Source organism: Euprymna scolopes, chromosome 24 (assembly GCF_053919585.1).
Source record: "Euprymna scolopes isolate OS-2025 chromosome 24, ASM5391958v1, whole genome shotgun sequence".
Taxonomy (NCBI): Eukaryota; Metazoa; Mollusca; class Cephalopoda; order Sepiida; family Sepiolidae; genus Euprymna; species Euprymna scolopes.
In genome coordinates, this window is record NC_136505.1 from 80,783,129 (window position 1) to 80,802,115 (window position 18,987).

Below are 18,987 nucleotides of genomic sequence, written 5' to 3' on the forward strand. Positions count from 1 at the left end.
CTTGGGGGCAAAAGCGAGAGAAGCCCTACTGGAATTGGATATTACCTCACTCAATGCCAAAAATAGAATGGAAATATTATATCAAAAGCTGGAAACCCTCTTTTTAGAAAACGCAAACCAGGCAGCATTTAGGGCGTACGAGGCATTCGAAATTCACCGAAGAAAGAGCGGCATGGGAATAGATACTTTTCTAATCGAATTTGAACGTCACATTGCCAAGTTGAAAGAATTTAACATAATTCTGCCCAAGCCGGTCCTGGCATTCAGAGCTCTCAAAAGCACCAACCTCACCCCAAAAACGAACACCGTTCAGGAACTGAAACTCAGAGAAAATGTCCAAACAATTTTTTTTTAAATTCTTAATGACTTTGAAGGTCATTCCTTGCCAAAAACTCCTCCGGTTACTGTGAAAACCGAATCTGACATTATTTTCACCACTGACGAAATTGAAGAAACCTACTACACCAGTAGTCGTGGTCGACGACGCTGCCATAGTGATAAAAATTCCAGTCTCACCAGTTGCAACCAAAATTCAACACACTACAACAACATCAAAAGAAATTCAAACCACAAGGTTGAAAGCGACAACAGCAGCTGTGTTTGTTTCAAGTGTGGGTGTAAATACCACTGGGTTCGCGACTATCCATTGATGAAATTGACAACACCGAAAAAGGAGGCCATTTGCTTGTTTCCAACATCCTCCTCATGAACGAGCATGAAGGATATGGCGGCACCGGCACGTTTTTGAGAGAAACGCTCGGCTCTGCTGTCTTGGATACAGGTGCATCTGGGACAATTTGTGGAAGAAAATGGTTTGAGTGTTTTCTAGAAACCCTGCCAGAAAAACAAAAAATAAAAATTTGAGGTGGAGGGAAAAGCTACAAATTTGGTGCTGGGAACACCGTTAAATCCACTCCCACAGCAACTTTACCATGTGTCATTGCTGGCATTGAAGTCAGTATTATCACTGACATGATGGACGCCGAAATACCGCTTTTACTGAGCAAAAAGTCAATGAAAAGAGCCAGCACAAGCCTTAATTTCGAGAATGACAGTGTCACCATATTTGGAAAAAAAATCCCACTGCAATGTACTTCTTCAGGGCACTAACATATTCCCATAACAAAACCTCCACCAGACGGAGGTAAGTTCAAACATATTTTGTTTACCAAAGAAATTTCCAACAAAAATAGGCAAGAAAAAATAAAAATCGCCACGAAACTTCATAGACAATTTAGTCACAGTAAAAAGCTATGTGACTTAGCCAGCAGCACCGGAATGAAAGACAAGCAATTCATTAAGATACTTCAAGAAATTCCCAATTCTTGTGAAATTTGCATGAGATGCAAAAGGGTTGAATCCAGACTTGTCGTGGGTTTTTCACTGGGAACATATTTTAATGAGAACATTGCCATGGATATAAAAGAAATTAATGGTAACAAAGTTGAAGCAAAATGTAGTAGGCAAAACAAAAAAAAAATCCAGGAACACAGATAGGGAATGGTCAGTATCACCGACCTCAAAAAGACAGGGATTCCTTGTCTGTAATAACTGTAGAGAAAGAAGAAGACAAAAAAAAAACAGAAAGAACAAAAACTCGCTTCTCGCAAACACGTGATTCGTCACAAAGAACAATCCAATCCAATCGCCAGAACCACCTACACACAATCTGCAGGACGCCTCCGACTCCTGTCCAGTGTCCTGCCTTTATAGCGGTGGGGAATTATGTATTTGCATAATCGCGTGAGAGCAAATGCAATTCTTAGATAATTGCATGGAGTAAACGCTAATAAAAACCCATGGACGCCATCTTGGAACCCTCTCTTCCGCTCGGCCCGAAACACAACAGACGTATCCGAGGTAAGTTCTCTATTTCCCCTCATTTCCGTTATTGCTAATTCTGCTACACTCCCCCCTGATCTCATGATCACAAATGGGGCAGGAGGGCAGGCAGTCATCTTTGTCGGGTACTTCTTCGAAGAACCGGAGGCGGCACTTCCTCCTTGCCATCTTCCTCATTACCACCGTTATTGGCCACCAGTCTGTTCCATAGGCGGTGTTTCACAATCGGGGCAGGGGGGCAGTAGCCGTCTTTGTCGGGTACTCCTTCGTAACGGCAAGACAGGTGGTCCCTCTTCCGCTTCTTCAGTATGTGCATTATATGGCTCAAAATCCTCTACGTCGTCCTGCATCATACTCTCTGTCCTTTCAGAAGACATTGTACTCTCTGAGTCTTCCTCTTCCTCCGATGTAACAATATAATGGTGAGGGTGCAGATCTTTCATGTGGCGAGGCACACTGTCCACCAAAATCGATTGAGGGCTGATTACCTTGGTCACCTCACCCTTGCTGAACCTCGTGGTACGTCGATTTTGCGGTTTTTTGACCCACACAAGATCTCCAACCTGGTAAGAGCTGTTCTTGGGACCTGGGGATGCTGTTGCGAGATTGGTCTCCTTTACTCGAACATCGTATCGATAAATCCTGTTGGCAGGCGCAGTGAAGGGAGATGAGTCGTCTCTTGGTGTGATGTTATACCAGTAGACAGCCTCCTGTATGGGACAGCGCATTCTAGCCGCTATTCGTTTCACTATACGGTGACATCGCTCCGCTATGCAATTCCCAGCTGGAGCGTATGCACAATGGAATCGCAAGTGAACTCCCCATTTATGTGCAAATGCTTGGAACGTGTTGCTGCAGAATGCCGTGTCATTGACTAAAAGGATTTCATGCGGCGAATCACGATCAAGGAACACTGCCTCCAACTGATGAATCACGCTTGCCGAGTCCTGCCTTGCCAATTTCCTCAGAATGGAGAAACGCGATGGACCACAGCCTGTTAGAGTTAAAAAATGAAAGGTGCCATAATGTGTGATATCCATTCCAATTCTTTGCCAATTCTCGTTAACTTCCAGCTTTCCCTTTTCCCACCTGACTGGCGCTGGGTCAATGGACTGACATTCCTCATATTTCCGTATAACCGTTTTAACAGTTGCTTTTGTCGTGGTTGAGCAACTTCTCCTGACAAAGTAGGTAGTGCGTCGCACCCCCGGATGTCCACTACCTTTGTGAATAGCCATGATTTGACTCTCATCCAGCTCGTCTGTGTGAACCATGCCTATCACCGGGTTAAGCCCGTTTTTCTTTTTCATTGCCTCAAACCACCGCTGTGGTACTCGTGTCAATCGGTTAGCAATGTTTCGTGCTGATAGAACTAGCGTCACGTCCACTGTCAGCCCATACTCTTTCACAAGCTCCTTGAGAGTGCTTAATCGCCCCCTAATAAGCATCTCGCTTGCTGCTTTGGTCTGTACTCGCGCCTTTCCAGTTAGTGTGTCCGAGATCCAATGGTATACGCAGACAGAATCTGTCTTTATGTGTAGCACTTTACTCTGCCACTGAAGAGCCAAATTGATGCTTTTCAATACGGCATCCAGTTCGGATAAGTTGATATGTTGAGAGTCATCTTCAGATCGCAGCCAACATGCATCTTTCAACACAGTTTTGTGCATCTCCAAGGCTGAACCAATTGCTAGGGAGCTAGCATCGACCCATACATTTAGCTCTTTGCCGTCCACACACCAATTTCCTCGGGCTAGATCGTTCTGCTGCACAGATTCTAAGGTTTCGAGCATCATACGATGCAGTACGGCGTCCCTTGCTTCATCATCCCAGCCCTTCGTTACCGAACTTACCCTCCTTCTGAGTATTCCACAAGCCACACGAAGTCAACCGCACACCAGAAAGTGCCAGACAAGTCGACCACACAGGGAAAACATTGTTCATCATGTAACAATGCATTTCCTCGCTTCCACCGCAGTTCACTGCATTCCATCCTGACCGCCAATCCCAGCACCCGTGCACCGTCCTTCAACCGCTCCGGGTTCTTGCACTCCAACCCAAACTGCACTAGGTGTTCTTTTACACGGGTCGCGGGCAGAACATCTTCCTTGACAAAAATGTTATTAATGTAAGCAGATGTTGCACAGCTTGCAACTTCTTCCTGAGATAATACTTCGCTGACAATTGCTCTCATTATCAGGGGAGCCACATTCAAACCGAACCCCAGACGGGTCAGACAGTACATTTTCCTGTCGATTTCCACATTCTGGTATGGTCACAGTGTCTCATGGACCCGGACTTGTAGGTATGCTCTTCTGAGGTCCAGTAGAGACACGTTAGCACCTTTTTGTCTCCATTCACGCAGCTTAGCCGCACAAACATCTGCGTTGGCCATAAACACGTCTACATAATGATTTAGCTCCCGGTAGTTCATCACCGAGTGCACTTTGGCTTTGTTCTGCTGTATCACAGCCATCACGGGAATTAGGCCTTTGGGAGGTCCCAATTTATTCTCTGGGTTTTGCATGAGCCAACCATTATTGATCCAGGTGCGGAGCTCCTGCATGCGTTCTTCACGGATTTCTGCCAGCACTGGGTATTCTGACACTTGATTGTGTAGCCTTTCAGGGGGGTGGTCCTCAGACCACTTCCACGATGCGGTCCACGTTCGGGTTTGATGGTCAAAGGTGGCAGTGAAATCCAGTTCATTAATAGAAATGGCTGCGCATTTAATATTTTTCCTGCAGTCCAGCCGCACTGATCCTGTAGGCTTGACAACGACACCTCCCATAGCTTTTATGGCATCGATCCCTAGAAGTAAGTTAAACCCCAGCAGTTTGCTACGCACCACCAACACATCGATTTTGGCAGACACATCTTCATCAGTGGACAGAGAGACCGCTCCAACACCGCAGCATGCACGGGACATTCCACCAATCATTTTGACATTCACGTTCATTTTTTTCCAAGACCGGTATGTAAAATCATCATAGCGCATCCTGTATCAATAAGTGCCAAACATCGCATCCCATCAACATGGATGCTTATCACCGGGAGCGTCGTGTTCGCATCTTGGTGGGGAAGGAGACTGGCGCTTATGCGTCCTCCCCTTGCTCGTTTCCAAGCAGTTCTGAGCCCAGTATCCACTCTCACTGCAATGGTAACACCGTGTTCTGCGTTTTCGACAGTCCTTTGCAAGGTGGCCTTTAACATTGCATTTGAAACAGATCACACTAACAGGAATATTCTGGGCCCTATTGTTGTTGGGTGAGCGTGTGGCCGCAACCACGTCCTGATTTTGTTCCCCAGTCGTCGTCAAAATTCTTACTCTCGATATTAGCTCCCCCATGGTCAGGGCTTTAATGTTTGGCACCTGTTGAAGAGCAATTGAGATGGCGTCAGAGAACCTAGTGACGAAAGTCAATTTTGTGAGTCTCTCTAAACCATCTCCTGTGAATCCAGCCAATCCAACCAACTGCCTGATTTTGTTGACCTAAACATCCACACGTTCGCCAGCTCATCTAACCATAGTTATTTTTCTGTATGCTGCAAACACGTCGTTGGTAAATGCAACCTTTAATCGGGCCTCAATCTGCTCTATTTCCTTTTGATCGTCCTCCTCCATTTCCATGTAGAGGGCCAATGTGTCACCTTCCAGATATAAAAGGTAGCAGACTCGCTACATCATCCACCTGCTGAAGTTTTGCGACAAGTCTCACTTTTTTCAGCCATGCTACAACGTCTCCCTCACCAGAGAATGGCTTATCCGCACCTTCTGCCATAGTCACACCAAAATAGCTTGAAGCAAAATGTAGTAGGCAAAACAAAAAAAAAATCCAGGAACACAGATAGGGAATGGTCAGTGTCACCCACCTCAAGAAGAGAGGGATTTCTTGTCTGTAATAACCGTGGAGAAAGAAGAAGACAAAAAAAAACAAAGAACAAAAACTCGCTTCTCACAGTCACAAAGAGCAATCCAATCCAATCACAAAAACCACCTACACACAATCTGCAGGACGCCCCCGACTCCTGTCCAGTGTCCTGCCTTTATAGCGGCGGGGAATTATGTATTTGCATAATCGCGTGAGAGCAAATGCAATTCTTAGATAATTGCATGGAGTAAACGCTAATAAAAACCCATGGACGCCATCTTGGAACTCTCTCTTCCGCCCGGCCCAAAACACAACAGACGTATCCGAGGTAAGCTCTCTATTTTCTCTCATTTCCGTTATTGCTAATTCTGCTACACCTTATTGATCATGATACCAGGTACAGTGTTGCAGCTAAAATTCCGGGTAAAGAGAGCTCCGATATTATTAGTACTATTTTCAAAAATTGGATTACTTATTTTGGTACCCCTGGATTTATTCTCACTAACAATGGCAGAGAATTCAACAACCAGATGTTTAGGGACATGGCACAAAATATGAATATTGTCGTTCGTACCACTGCTGCTGAAAGCCCATGGAGTAATGGGCTAAAAGACACAATGGGATTTTAGGGGAAATGGTGAAGAAAACTATAGAAGAAACAAATTGCAGTTTCGAGGTGGCTCTCACATGGTCAGTAAGTGCCAAAAATACACTTCAAAGGGATATAGTCCCAACCGACTCATTTTTGGCAGAAATCCCAACCTAACTGGTTTTCTTAATGACAAACTCCCTGCACTAGAAGGTGTCTCTACCAGTGAAATTGTTGCAAATAACCTTAACGCTATGCATGCTGCCAGGAAACACTATATAGCAAGTGAATCTTCAGAAAAGCTTAGACGAGCACTCCACCACCAAGTTAGAACATCACGCAATCCTATAAAGATGGAGATGCTGTGTGGAAGGTGGCTCGAGCCTGGGACAGTCGTGGGAGAACAAACAGTCGTGGGGTGGGAGAACAAACAGGCGCTTGTCAAGCATGGCGGCACCTATGTTAGAGTACATCCGTCCTGTTTAGATTTCTACCCCAAAACATACCAGAATCACAATGAGGGTAACAACGAGGAATTGAGCACCCCACAAGAGTCTGAAGGATCCCCAAGAGTGTCAAATTTCGAAGAGATAATTTTAGAAGAAGATTTAGAAATAGTAGACAATACTGAACAACGCCCTATTGTGGAAACTGAAGACATAACCAATAAATGCGACATCACCACCAGGAAAGTCAAACTTCCCAAACCTGGACAAATCATAAAATGCAAGTTTGCCAATGACACAGAATCAGACTGGAAGAAGTTAAATGTCACAAGTAGAACAGGCAAAGCCACTGGTAAAAATAAACATTTGATGAATGTAGTTATGGAACAGGGTGAACCTTTTTGGTTGGATTTTGAACATGGAGTTTCTGATTGGCAAACCGATGAGACTGAAGAAAATGAAGAGCACCATGATTCCTGTACTGAGGAAGAAGTAATGATCACCTCTGCCAATGATAGCCTGGAACTAGAGGAAGCTAAACAAAAGGAGCTTGAGAACTGGGTTAAAAATAAAGTCTATGTTCAAGTACCGGATCAAGGCCAACCAAAAATCTCCACCAGATGGAGCAAAAATTCCAATAACCAATAAACATTCAAGGCCAGACTCGTTGCCCGAGGTTTTCAGGATAAAGATGCTGAGAATCTAAGAAATGATTCTCCTACATGCTCCAAAGAAGGTTACCACGTAGCATTAGCTATAATGGCATCCAACCATTGGGCATGTAAATCCATGGAAATCAAAACAGCATTTCTGCAAAGCAAGAAGTTGGACCGACTGGTTTATCTGAATCCTCCCAAAGAAGCTAATGTACTCCAAGGCTATATTTGGAAACTCTTCAAATGTGTATATGGCCTGACCGATGCTTCTAGGTCCTGGTATCTCACACTCAGGCAAGTTATTGGCCAACTTAACTGGCTGACTACCCAGACCAGACCTGATCTCAGCTACGATGTCAGTGCATTAAGTTCCATCCTCAAACAAAGCAATGTGGAATGTATAAAACATGCCAATAGAGTAATAAAGAAAGCCAAGAAAAAAAAATCCCAGGTAGATTTTCCTGACTTAGGAGATCTCAATCATCTCAAGATTGTTGTCTACAGTGATGTCTCATTCGCTAACCTGACAGAGATCTCAAGGTGGTTACATAATCTTTTTAGTTGGCAATAACCACAAATATACACCAATAACCTGGCAGTCCAAACGCATTAGAAGAATGGTCAAAAGCACACTGGCTACTGAAACCCTAGCCATGGTTGACATGTTGGAGGCCTGTCTATTTTATAGGAAACTACTATTAGAAATACTGCAATTAAAGGATGAACCCGAAAATATAAAAATAATCTGCAAAACAGACAATTCCTGTCTCTTTGACATTCATCCACCCAAATACTAGATAAAAGGCTTCATATTGAGATGGCTATTTTGAGAGAAATGCTGGAAAGAAAATAAATAGCCGAGTTCTCTTGAATACCTACCAATAGACAGGTAGCTGCTGACTGCTTAACCAAGAAGGGAGTCCTTTCATTTAAGATACTTTGAGTTCGTATCTGAACCCAAAGAAACTGATATTTAAAAATAATTTTTTTTCTTTTTTTTTCATTGGTCATCTAAAAGACAAGAAAAACGGGGAAGTATTGTTAACTTTACCCAGTTGTGTCCCTTGAACACTCGCCACAACAGAGAGTTAACTTCCCTACCAGAAACGGTGTAAAAAGAACTTTCGAAATATATAGCGCGAGAGGTATGCACGTGTTAAATAAATGCTCTTTGACCTTACTCTAGTTGTCCGTGTTTATTTGCTTTTACACTACAAATTAGACTATATATATATATATATATATATATATATATATATATATATATATAGAGAGAGAGAGAGAGAGAGAGAGAGGGAGAGATAAATATACACTGTAAATTAAAAATTTACAAAATTTTTGTACATTATATATCTACCTATATATCTATAAAAGTGAACGTGTCTGTGTGTGTACATTTCCCTACGCAATAACTGTCAGTTTAAAGCCTACAGACTCGAAATTTGATATACAGAGTACTGAGATTTGGGAAAACATTTGTGATTGGTTTTCGGACAGAAATTTGGCTGTTAAGGGGTCAAAGTTCAACGATTTGACCTTTGAGAATTCTACCAAACTCCTCCGACAATTTTTGGTCTAAGCATTTGAAATTTTAGGTATAGGTTCCTTGGACATGGATCTAACTTAATAACTTGATTTGAGTCCAGAACAATAAATTTTAAGGGGTCATAATAGGGAACAAAATTTTTAAAAAATTGATCGCTTTTTTTTTTTTTTTTTTTTTTTTTTTTTTGCTCAACATACACCTTCAAATACCTGGGTAACGCTGGGCTGAAATATTAGTATATCTATAAAAGTGAAAATGTGTGTCTTTTCTCTATGGTAGTTAAGGAAAACTATTATACAGAAAGGCATTACTTTACATATTCACACTTTTGTATATATACACATGCACATAATCTTATTAACAGTACATAGGGGCCGAGCAAGGCCGGGCGGAACTGCTAGTCTATCTATATATCTATAAAAGTGAATGTGTCTGTGTTTCTGTCTGTCTGTCTGTCTGTGTACATTTTCCTTCGCAATAACTTTGTCAATTTTCAGTCTACAGACTCGAAATTTGACATACAGGGTACTGAGATTTGGGAAAATCTACGTGATCAGTTTTCGGTCAGAAATTTGGCTGTTAAGGGGTCAAATTTCAACGATTTGATCTTTGAGAACTCTACCAAACTCCTCCCACAATTTGGGGTCTAAACACTTGAAATTTTAGATATAGGTTCCTTGGACACGAATCTAAATTAATAACTCGATTTAAACCCAAAACAATAAATGTTAAGGGGTCATAATAGGGATCAAAGTTAAATTACCGTTTTTGTTTTTTTTTTGCTCAGCATACACCTCCAAACACCTGGGCAACGCCGGGCTGAAATGCTAGTCTATATATCTATAAAAGTGAACGTGTCTGCATATCTGTGTCTGTCTGTCCGTCTGTGTGTGTGTGTACATTTCCTTCACAATAACTCTGTTAATTTTCAGTCTACAGACTCGAAATTTTATATACAGGGTACTGAGATTTGGGAAAATCTACGTGATCGGTTTCTGACCAGGAATTTGGCTTTTAAGAGAACTCTACCAAACTCCTCCGACAATTTTGGGTCTAAACACTTGAAATTTTAGATATAGGTTCCTTGGACATGGATCTAACTTAATAACTCAATTTGAGCCCAAAACAATAAATTTCAAGGGGTGATAATAGGGGTCAAAGTTAAAAAATTGACCGTTTTTATTTTTTTTTCTCAGCATACACCTTCGGGCAACGCCGGGCACCCATGCTAATATAACTATAAAAGTGAATATGTCTGTGTGTCTGTGTACATTTCCCTTCGCAATAACTCTGTCAATTTTTAGTCTACAGACTCGAAATTTGATAGACAGGGTATGGAGATTTGGGAAAATCTACATGATTGATTTTCGGCCAGAAATTTGGCTGTTAACGGGTTAAAGTTCAACGATTTGACCTTTGAGAACTCTACCAAACTCCTCCGACAATTTTGGGTCGAAACACTTGAAATTTTAGATATGGATTCCTTGGACATGGATCTAACTTAATAATTTGATTTGAGCCCAAAACAATAAATTTTAAGGGGTCATAATAAGGGTCAAAGTTAAAAAAATTGACCGTTTTCTTTTTTTTTTTTTTTTTGCTCAGCATGTACCTCCAAACACCCGGGAAATGCCGGGCACCTATGCTAGTCTATCTATAAAAGTGAACGTGTCTGTGTATCTGTCTGTGTACATTTCCCTACACAATAACTGTCAGTTTAAAGTCTACAAACTCAAAATTTGATAGACAGGGTACTGAGATTTGAGAAAATCTATGTGATCGGTTCTCGGACAGAAATTTGGCTGTTTTTTTTTTTACTCAAAATACTCTTCCAAACACCCGGCCATGACGGGCACACATGCTAGTCTATCTATACTCCTATAAATTCGTTTTTCTTTTGTGTGTATTGATATTCGTATTAAAAACCCTCTTATTTATTTAAAAAGAAAATACAATTTTCTTATATATGGGTTGTGGAAATGCATTCACTTACAAAAGATGTAGCTAATTTGCATATTCTTTTAAACATTCATTTTAATTAATTCCCTATTAGTTTTTTTCGATTTTCTTATGGAATGATCATCTAGAGTTAACTATTACGTGTAATTATATTCATGCAGATATTCTACATGATTTATACTTGCATAATATTTGCGTAAAATCTTTACGGTAAACAAAAATTGTTTCCATATATATTTATGCATACGTTTATATTTTTGTTTAATCTATTAGTCTATTTATTTATATATTTATAAAAGTGAACATGTCTGTGTATCGGTCTCTGTGTCTCTGTCTGTGTACATTTCCCTACGCAATAACTTTGTCAATTTTAAGTCTACAGACTCAAAATTTGATATATAGGGTACAGATTTGGGAAAATCTACGTGATCGGCTTTCGGACAGAAATTTGGCTGTTAAGGGGTCAAAGTTCAACAATTTGACCTTTGAGAACTCTACCAAACTCCTCCGAGAATTTTGTGTCTAAGCACTTGAAATTCTAGATATATGTTCCTTGGACACGGATCTAGCTTAATAACTTAATTTGAAGCCAAAACAATAAATTTTAAGGGGTGATAATAAGGGTCAAAGTTACAAAAATTGACTTTCTTTTTTTTTTTTTTTTTTGCTCAACATACACCTCCAAACACCCGGGCAATGCCGGGCGCCCATGCTAGTATATATATAAAAGTGAACGTGTCTGTGTGTCTGTGTACATTTCCCGACGCAATAACTCCCTCAATTTTTAGTTTACAGACTCGAATTTGATATACAAGGTACTGAGATTTGGGAAAATCTATGTGCTCAATTTTCGGTCAGAAATTTGGCTGTTAAGGGGTCAAAGTTCAACGATTTGGCCTTTGAGAAGTCTACGAAATTGCTCCCACAATTTGGGGTTAAAACACTTGAAATTTTAGATATAGGTTCCTTGGACATGGATCTAAATTAATAATGCGATTTGAACCCAAATCAATAAATGTTAAGGGGTCATAATAGGGGTCAAAGTTAAATTGACCGTTTTTTTTTTTGTTGTTTTTTTTTTGCTCAGCATACACCTCCAAACACCCGGGCAACGCCGGGGGCCCATGCTAGTATATATATAAAAGTGAACGTGTCTGTGTATGTCTGTGTGTCTGTGTACATTTCCCTATGCAATAACTCTGTCAATTTTAAGTTTACAGACTCGAAATTTGATATACAGGGTATGGAGATTTGGGAAAATCTATGTGATCGGTTTTCGGCCAGAAATTTGGTTGTTAAGGGGTCAAAGTTCAACGATTTCGCTTTATTTTTTTTTTACATAGGCGTCACCACTTATCAAGGCCGATAGGCCACTCAAGGATAAGGGTTAAAGAGTGTAGAGTCGTCAAAAGCACAACATAGTAATCGATAGTAATGGAAGTTCGGTAAATTTGTTAACTTAAGTGGAACGGCTCATCAGAAACTTGTTCACGTTGGACTTGAAGACAACCATATTATAGACAGCTGGAAAGCAGGAAAACGGAAGACAATTCCACAGGCGTGCAGTTCTAAGAAAGAAGCTTTGATCATGGAATCTATGCTTAAGTTTAGGCACAGATAAAGAGTGGGTGGAATTATTGATAGTGTTTTCAGCTAGTCGAGTGTTTCTTGTGAAAGTTTGGCGAGGGGGGACCATAGATTGAAGCTCAGTCGAACACTTTCCATGAAAATAACGATAAAGCAGAGACAAACTCGCGACATCTCTTCTGAGAGATAGAGGTTGCAGCGAAGAGAAAAGAACATCTCCCACCAGGCCACAAAGTCTATTTTGAACCCTATCAAGGCAGAACAAGTCTTTTCTAGCAGCTCCTGCCCATATATGACAACAGTATTCCATCCTTGGACGTATCTGGCTCTTATATAGATAGAGAATTGCATCAACAGTGAGAGATCTACTGGATCGATAGAAAGATCCCACCATTTTTCCAGCGGCCTTGACAACAGATTTGATGTACGTATTCCATTTAAGATCAAGAGTAAAGGTCAAGCCCAGTAGCCTGTCAAAACTTGAGGCCTCCCCAAGACGAAAGCCATTCATTTTAATTGATGCCAGATGGGGATCAGAACGTTGATGATGTAAAGATAGAAGCTTGGTTTTAGATGCATTAAAAGTAACCAGCCACTCCTTTCCCCATTGTACAACGTGATCAAGATTAGAGGAGAGAGAATCGGAGAGAACTTGGTCGTTTACTGTCTTAGATGTGCTACCATAGATGGTAGTGTCGTCAGCAAAAATGTCTACGAATGATGTAAGGATGTGATTTGGAAGACTATTAATGTAGATCAGGAAAAGAGTTGGGCCCAGGATGGACACCTGAGGGACTCCAGCATTAATACTGTGAGCTTCTGATTTTTGCCCATCAATTACTACTCTTATGAACCTATCAGAGAGAAATGATTTAATAATTGAGAAGACATTTCCAGCTATACCATAGCTGAAGATCTTGTGAAGTAAACCTTTATGCCATACCCTATCAAAGGCCTTTGATATGTCAAGAGCAATTGCCCTAGAAAGGTTGCCTCTGTCGACAGATTTGCTAATCCTATGAGATATAACTGTAAACACATCTACTGTAGATCTAGCAGAACGGAAACCATATTGTGTGTCACTAATAAGGTTATTTTTGCTGAGATGGTTGATTACTTCTGTATTTAACACAGATTCCAGCAACTTACTCATGACGCACAGGAGACTTATTGGCCTGTACTGAGAGGGGGATGGACGATCACCTTTTTCTTTTAGGCTATTTTGAAATTCTGGCCATTCTTTAATGTTTAATGTAATCAATTTGTTAATCAGTTCCATTATGTTGGCATGGTTTAGCTGTCTTTTTTGTTGTCTTAGCATATGTGTTGTCTTTCATGTACATCTCAACTATTTTTCTGGCTTCTGGAAAGGTTGTGTTTTTTTTGTACTTTACTTCTATAATTTCTCTTTCTTTTTTATATGTTTTGCATATTTTAGAGAAGACCGGGTGATCTTCTTTGCAGTTAGTGCATTTCACCTCATTTATGCATTTTTCTTCGGTGTGGTCAGGCTCTTTGTTGCCGCATTTTCCACATATTTTTATTCCTTTACAGGCTTCTTTATGATGTCCATATTTTTGGCAATGGAAACATCTTAATGGAGCTGGGATATATTGGTCTACTTTTACATTTAAGTAGCCAATCTTTATTTCCTTAGGTATTGTTGGTTTGTTAAACGTTAGTATGTATGTGTTGGTGGTTATTATTTTGTTGTTTCTTCTTATGTTTATGCAGATGTGGTTGATTACTCCTTGTTTTTCTAATTCGGTTTTTATTTCTTCTTCAGTTGCTAGCGATAGTTCATAACTTCGAATTACTCCTTTCGAAGTGTTTAGTGTTTTATGGGGAAAGACTTTGCATTTGTACTCATGGAAGTTCTTCATTTTGAGTAGAGATTGAGCATCTCTAAGATTGGTTATCTCAACTAGTAGATTTCCATCTTTTGTTTTTTTAATCATTTTTGGTTTACTTTTGTGGATAATTCTAGTTTTTGGTTTACTTTTTGTGGATAATGTCTTTTCTATTAGAAAAGGTGATAAATTTCCAGTTTTTTTATTTTCGATTAATTAAATAACCAAGAATCGTGGGAAGTTTCCTTCGTTTTGTAGTTGGAACGGTTTTTCTAGTTTTTAATTTTTGTTCTTCATCTGAGCTTGAAAGGTCATAGTCAGAGGAATGGTTTCTTTTAAGGGTTTTGAGGGGGATGCATTTGTTTTTATCAGCCATGGATTTTGGGATTTATTTTTCATCAACCACGCTCCCTACCCACCTCGGAGTCCAAAATTGGGGCATAGTAAGGGGGGAAACCCATTCGCCTTGACCATGTCGGGGCTACGTGGGGGATATACTCTTTTGGTAAGGAGTTCTCAAGCACTATATTTTCTGTTCAATATGTCCTCAAAAATATATTTGTTCAGATGGAGTATTGAGTTCTGGTCTTTCCAATTGATTGACCCTTGCCACTGCCTTCTAGCACTTACTTGGTTTGCCTATTTTTTGTAGTGGGGGAAGAAAAAAAAGGTGGAGTACCTTTAAGTTTCGTTCTTTGTTGTGGTAGTTGGTACTTTGGGTGTAAGTGCTAGTGCTTGGCGTGACTGGTCGATTGGTCAGATCGGGCCTCTCTGACCACCTGTCTAGCCGAAGTAATGTGTTGCAGTGCCTAGACTTTTATGCACCCAGGTCTAGGTTAGCTCAATCACCAGGATCATGTCCTAAGGCATTACGGGTAGCAACCCACGGCTAATTGGTTGCCCCATTGAGGGATTTTTACCCTCTGCAGGGGGGCAGTCGGCTTATTCTAGTGCCCTACCAACAAGGCAAAAAAAAAAGGGGGGAGGGGGGCCGATGGGGTTGGGAAGTAGGGAAGGAAAAGGAAAGGAGAGAGGAAGGGTGTTGTTGTTTTTGTTTTTGTAGAACATAATTAAGTTTTACAAAAGAGAATAGAAAACAAAAACAGAAAATCGATGTAGGTGCATTTCGTCTCAGGAAGCCAATAGACAGTCTGATCTGGTATCGCCAGCATATTTAGATAAGTGACCATTTGAGATCGCTGGGTGCTGAATTCAAAACGTGGTCCTGTCTTACTACTTAATGTAGAGTTGGAGGGGGTGATTATTAAGAGTAATATAACTTGATTTTACAGGTTGCAAGTTTAAATCAAACAAGTTGGTTGGGCTCAAACTTTTAGATCATTTACTGAACAAAGTAAAAATAATATTTTGAATTGTTTGAAAATCATATTAATTCAATACAAAAGATAATTTTACTGACAACATTTGAAATACATTGAATTAATTACCTGATTATTAAATACAGATTCTTCAAGTTTCTTACGATGTACAAGCAAAGTACGACGAACCATCTCGGCTCGTTCAGTCGGTGCCAAGTCGCGAACGACGAATTCATCAAGATGTTTTTTTGAGTGAAGCTGTTTGTGGTATAATTCACCTTCTTGCACAGAGAGCACAAACACTACATTCTATAAAAAAATAATATTACACATGTTTAACATAAAATAAATATTAAAAATATTTTTTTTTAATTTGAATGATTAGAAAATGAAGTCTAAAATATAAACTATTTTAACGTTGAAAATTTGTTTTCATGAATAAAACATAAAAATACTTCAATTAAATGTGATGCGAAATAAACATAAGAATGATAACTTGAAAATGAAATGACCATTTAACTTAATGATTAGTTTAGCTAAGAATTAAAGTCTATTGCATCAATACATTGCATTAAAGTTAGAATTTACTCACGTTGGGAATCTTTGACAGCCATGCCATATTGTAAGGTTGGTAATAATCTTCCAAATTGTCAAGTCCATCAATAAAGACAAATATCTTACAATTGCTTTTTTCAACGCATTTACATAAAAGTTCCTGGAACCATTTGATCAGAAGACTTTAAAAGAAAACATATTTATTGTTTAAAGCAAAATTACACTTATCTATTCAAAAGGAAGAATATTTTATTTATCGATTTAAACAAAAAACTTTTTATAGAACATCTTTTAAAAAGAAAATATTTTATGTTTATCGATCTAAATAAAAATAATTTATTATCGATTAAATAAAAACTTTAATTAAAAATAATTTATTATAGATTTAAATAGAAAACATTTTATATTTATCGATTTGAATCGAAAATATCTAATACTTATCGATTTAATAGAAAATATTTTATATTTAACGATTTAAATATAAAATATTTTATATTTATCCATTTATATAGAAACATTTTATATTTATCGATTCAAATATAAATATTTTATATATATCGTTTAAATAGAAAATGTTATACTTATCGATTTAAATAGAAATATTTTATGTTTATCGATTTAAATAGAAATATTTTATGTTTATCGATTTAAATAGAAAATGTTTAATTCTTACTGATTTAAATATAAAATAGTTTCTAGTTAACGATTTAAATAGAAAATGTTTAATTCTTACTGATTTAAATCTACAATATTTTATATATATCGATTTTAATATAAAATATAATTTAAATATAAAATATTTTCTATTTATCGAATTAAACATAAACTATTTTATGTTTATCGATTTAAATATGAAATCTATCTATACTCCTATGAATTCGTTTTTCTTTTGTGTGTATTGATATTCATATTAAAGACCTTCTTTTCTATTTATTTAAAAAGAAAATACAATTTTCTTATATATGGGTTTCTTGTATATGGGTTTTCACTAGCAAAAGACCTAGCTAATTTGCATATTCTTTTAAACATTCATTTTAATTAATTCCATATTAGTTGCTTCGGTTTTCTAATGGGATGATCATCTTTATTTAACTATTACGTGTAATTATATTCATGAAGATATTCTACATGATTTATACTTGCATAATATTTTGTAAAAAGGTTATAGTAAAAACAAAATTGTTTCCATATATATTTGTGTATACGTATATATTTTTGTTTAACAAATTTTGCCTACCAAACTCCTCCTAGAGTTTGTGGTCTACAGACATGAAACTTCATATATAAGGTATTTGAATCCATGCAAAACTTTATTGATTACTCGATTATTAAATACAGATTCTTCAAGTTTAAGCCCCGAAAAAACAGTGCAAAAGTGTGAAAATTAAAAAAAAATGAAATTTGACAGGTGAAAGGTCGAACGCCGGCAGTACGAATGCTATTGGTTCATGTTTTAATTTTTAGCCTTGAAGTAAACATGTTTTCATAGCCCAGTCATTGATGGCAGAGGCAAAATAAATCGTAAGCTGAACGTTTTGGTTTCGATTCTCGGTGGTGGCGTTTGCGTCTTTTTTTTTTTAATACTTTTTAAATTATTACTATATATTGCATCCAATCTATCTATCTATCTATTTATATATCTATAAAAGTTAAAATGTCTGCCTGTCTTTTCTCTATAGTAGCTAAGGAAGACTATTATACAGAAAGGAATTACTTTACATATTCACACTTTTTAATGTATACATATGCACATAACCTTATGAGACAGTACATGTTAGTATTTTATATTTATCGATTTAAATAGAAACATTTCATATTTATCGATTTAAATATAAAATATTTTATATTAAACGATTTAAATATAAAATATTTTATTTATATATATATATATATATATATATATATATATATATATATTTTATATTTAAATCAATAAATATAAGATAGGTTTTATTAAAACGATATATATATATATATATCGTTTTAATAAAACGATATATATATATATATATATATCGTTTTAATAAAACCTATCTTATATTTATTGATTTAAATATAAAATATTTTATATATATATATATATATATATATATATATATATCGTTTTAATAAAACCTATCTTATATTTATTGATTTAAATATAAAATATTTTATATATATATATATATATCGTTTTAATAAAACCTATCTTATATTTATTGATTTAAATATAAAACATTATATATATATATCGTTTTAATAAAACCTATCTTATATTTATTGATTTAAATATAAAATATTATATATATATATATCGTTTTAATAAAACCTATCTTATATTTATTGATTTAAATATAAAATATTTTATATATATATATATATATATATATATATATATATATATATATATATCGTTTTAATAAAACCTATCTTATATTTATTGATTTAAATATAAAATATTTTATATATATATATATATATATATATATATATATATATATATATCTCGTTTTAATAAAACCTATCTTATATTTATTGATTTAAATAGAAAATATTTTATATATATATATATATATATATATATATATATATATACATCGTTTTAATAAGACCTATCTTATATTTATTGATTTAAATATAAAATATTTTATATATATATATATCGTTTTAATAAAACCTATCTTATATATTTATTGATTTAAATATAAAATATTTTATATATATATATATATATATATATATATATATATATATATATCGTTTTAATAAAACCTATCTTATATTTAT

At 36.9% G+C, this 18,987-nt stretch overlaps 1 protein-coding gene across 3 annotated transcripts in view; it reads right to left on the minus strand.

The window, feature by feature from the left end:
• Positions 1–18,987, minus strand: part of LOC145246794 (telomerase protein component 1-like) — a 715,591-nt gene that overhangs the window by 416,957 nt on the left and 279,647 nt on the right. For all 3 annotated transcript variants that reach the window (XM_080108593.1, XM_080108592.1, XM_080108594.1), the window contains 2 exons: positions 16,259–16,403; positions 15,796–15,975 (listed from right to left, as the gene is read on the minus strand). In XM_080108593.1, coding sequence (XP_079964719.1) covers positions 15,796–15,975; positions 16,259–16,403 — 325 coding nt within the window. The remainder of the gene's footprint in view (positions 1–15,795; positions 15,976–16,258; positions 16,404–18,987) is intronic.